The sequence below is a fragment of the Podarcis muralis genome, chromosome 3 (genome assembly GCF_964188315.1).
Source record: "Podarcis muralis chromosome 3, rPodMur119.hap1.1, whole genome shotgun sequence".
Lineage (NCBI taxonomy): Eukaryota > Metazoa > Chordata > Lepidosauria > Squamata > Lacertidae > Podarcis > Podarcis muralis.
Window position 1 is genome coordinate 92,532,944 of NC_135657.1, and position 2,517 is coordinate 92,535,460.

General features: G+C 52.2%; 1 protein-coding gene across 2 annotated transcripts in view; it reads right to left on the minus strand.

The window, feature by feature from the left end:
• Positions 1-1,686, minus strand: part of GRHL1 (grainyhead like transcription factor 1) — a 61,301-nt gene extending 59,615 nt beyond the window's left edge. For both annotated transcript variants that reach the window (XM_077926351.1, XM_028722519.2), the window contains exon 1: positions 1,465-1,686. In XM_077926351.1, coding sequence (XP_077782477.1) covers positions 1,465-1,484 — 20 coding nt within the window. In that variant the 5' untranslated portion in view covers positions 1,485-1,686. The remainder of the gene's footprint in view (positions 1-1,464) is intronic.
• Between the last annotated feature and the right edge of the window lie 831 nt (positions 1,687-2,517).

Genomic DNA, 2,517 nt, shown 5'->3' on the forward strand with positions numbered 1-2,517 from the left:
TGGGTGTGCTGACGGGGCACTACATTGGCAACACACAGACCGGGGGACAGGTGAGATATTGGGGCCAAGTCGTATGCAGAACATAAGCAGAGGGATGTGAAGGAGTCAGGGAATCCAAAACTTTCCACGGCTCCCTCTCTATATACACCTGCCTAGCTAGCTTGTCGAAATGATGGGCGAAAGAATGAAATGTAGCATACTAAATGGATGGAGAACTTTGGTGCCGGATGGAGTCAGCCTTTAACTCCCCACTGCTGTCATTTCAACGGGCGATCCCTTTCCAGCTGAGATCAAGGGAGTTGAGACCTCACTGTCCTTGGCGCGCTTACTTGGAAGATTCCCTTTAGAACTCGCTTCCCGTGCCTCTTATCCCTGCGCAGGGATCTCCCGATGCAGATTCCCACACCAAGATCTCAATTCCCCCGAGAAAGGGAAGCAAGCTTCGATTTTTGATTCTTGCCTGTTTATCAGACAAGAATCGTAGAATTGGAAGAGACCCCCCCAGGGTTCATCTAGTTCTAGTCCAACCCCCTGCCATACAGGAACCTTTTGCCCAGTGTGGGGCTCCAACCCACGAGATCGAGAGTCTCAGGCTCTACCGACTGAGCTGTAAGAAGCCACCCAGCTGTAGAGACGAAGACGCACACGATCAGTATCGGCTACGGAGCGGGACCCCGCCCGGCGAGAGCAAGTAGGCTGGAGCCTGGAGGCATTTGGGAGCTGATGGGGAAATCCAGCTCGCCAACACACGCAGGGGACACAAGCGATCAGGTTGTTGCTTTTGGAGCAAAGAGCACCTGATCGAAGTGTATTCTCTTGAAAGCAAAACAAAACGCACACCGAGGACCTTTAGCACGGGCCATTTTTTACCAGTCTCGATCCCACCCCCACAAAGTTTTCCTTTTTATGTGTGTGTGTAAACTTATGGCGGAGAGCCATAAAACTCTTGCTGCTTTGATCGCAGTTGAAGAAAGGCGAGTCACTCCGAATTAACTTAATCCTATTATCCAATCGACTGCTTCCCCCTTTTAAAAAAAAACAAAAAAAAACAACCCCACAGGAAAAGAAGCAAAGCTGTCATCCCTTCCTCTCTACCCAGCTTACCAGCACCAAAAGAGACCCCCCCCCATGCCCAGCCACCCACCTCTTGCACCTCTTCCCTCCTGTCACTAAGGGGGGGGGGGCTGGCAGTGCCGCCGATGTCCTTCCAACCCCTCCGACAGGGAGTCAGATTTTGGGAACCCCCCCCCCATCCCGCCCCTGATCCCCATTATTAGCAATTGAACACGAGTAACAGCAGCAGTAGCAGCAGCAGGAACCGTGGCTGGGGGGGGGGGGGGCGGAATCTCTGCGAGGAGGTCTGGGCGGGGGGCGTGGAGGGTTGGGGGCAGAAGCACCGGTCGGACCTGCCCGGACTCACCCCCCTCTCCCTCGCCTTCCCGTCTGCCCAGCTGGATCACTTACTTGTCGTACTCTTGCGTCATGTCTGGCAGGCAGCGGGTGGCAGAACTGGCCCGGCTGGTTAGGACGGGATCCTGGCGGCGGCGCGGGCAACTTGGGGATGGGAAGCGCGCGCGAGGGAGAGAGAGGGGACACGGAGCGCACAGCCCGCCGCACAAACGGGTTTTGTCGGCTTTTCTCGCTCGCTCAGGTGGCTCCCGGGAGTCGCAGGTGAATCGCGGACCTGCCCAGCTTCCCATTGGCTGCCGGGACAGGTTGGCTCGGGGCGGGGCGGAACCCCGCGGAGAAACGCCGCAGGAGAGCGCCGGATTGGAGGAGCCAGGGCAGGGGGCGGAGCCAGCGGTGTCGCAGCGTTCCAAATGGAACGTTGGGTGTCTTCACCCTCGGCAGCCGAGAGAGTATCGTTGTGCTTTTAGTCCCAGAAGTGTCAAGCCGAAAGGTTGGGTGGCCGTCATGGGCGTAGCCAGGAGTTTTGGTAGGGGAGGGCAGACTTTTCTTGGGGGGGGGCAGAACCTCAAATTTGTATTGGTTGTGATTGATTTAGGGGGCAGCTTCCCCCCTTGGCTACACCCAACTTGATTAAGTTCCACTTAAAGGATGGGACTATGAAGTTTTCAATTTAAATTTTTTTTTGGGGGGGGAATGGAGGTTTAATGGATTATGTTTCTTGTTCTTGCTTTTATCATATATTTCGTGTTTTTATATTGTATTTTTATGTACCACCCTGAGATCTACGGATACAAATTTAATAAAAAGTGGTAATAATAATTTTGTCCCTTGCAGTGCTGGGCAGGTATAGGTATAAAGCTATTTATTTCATAGTGGGTTTCTCCACCCACTGCCACAACCCAAAACATCGTTTTGTTAAATCCACCCTGAACACTTTTATGTGCTTCATGGTGTACCATAACCATTATACATTTTGTTTAAAACCTTGGCCTTTCCACATGGTAAGTTCCTTAAGGTAGCTCACATCTTTCAGACAAGTGTACCTAAACCCTACAAAATTATTATTATTATTTTGAGTAGTTTTTAACTTCTGACATTTTATTATGT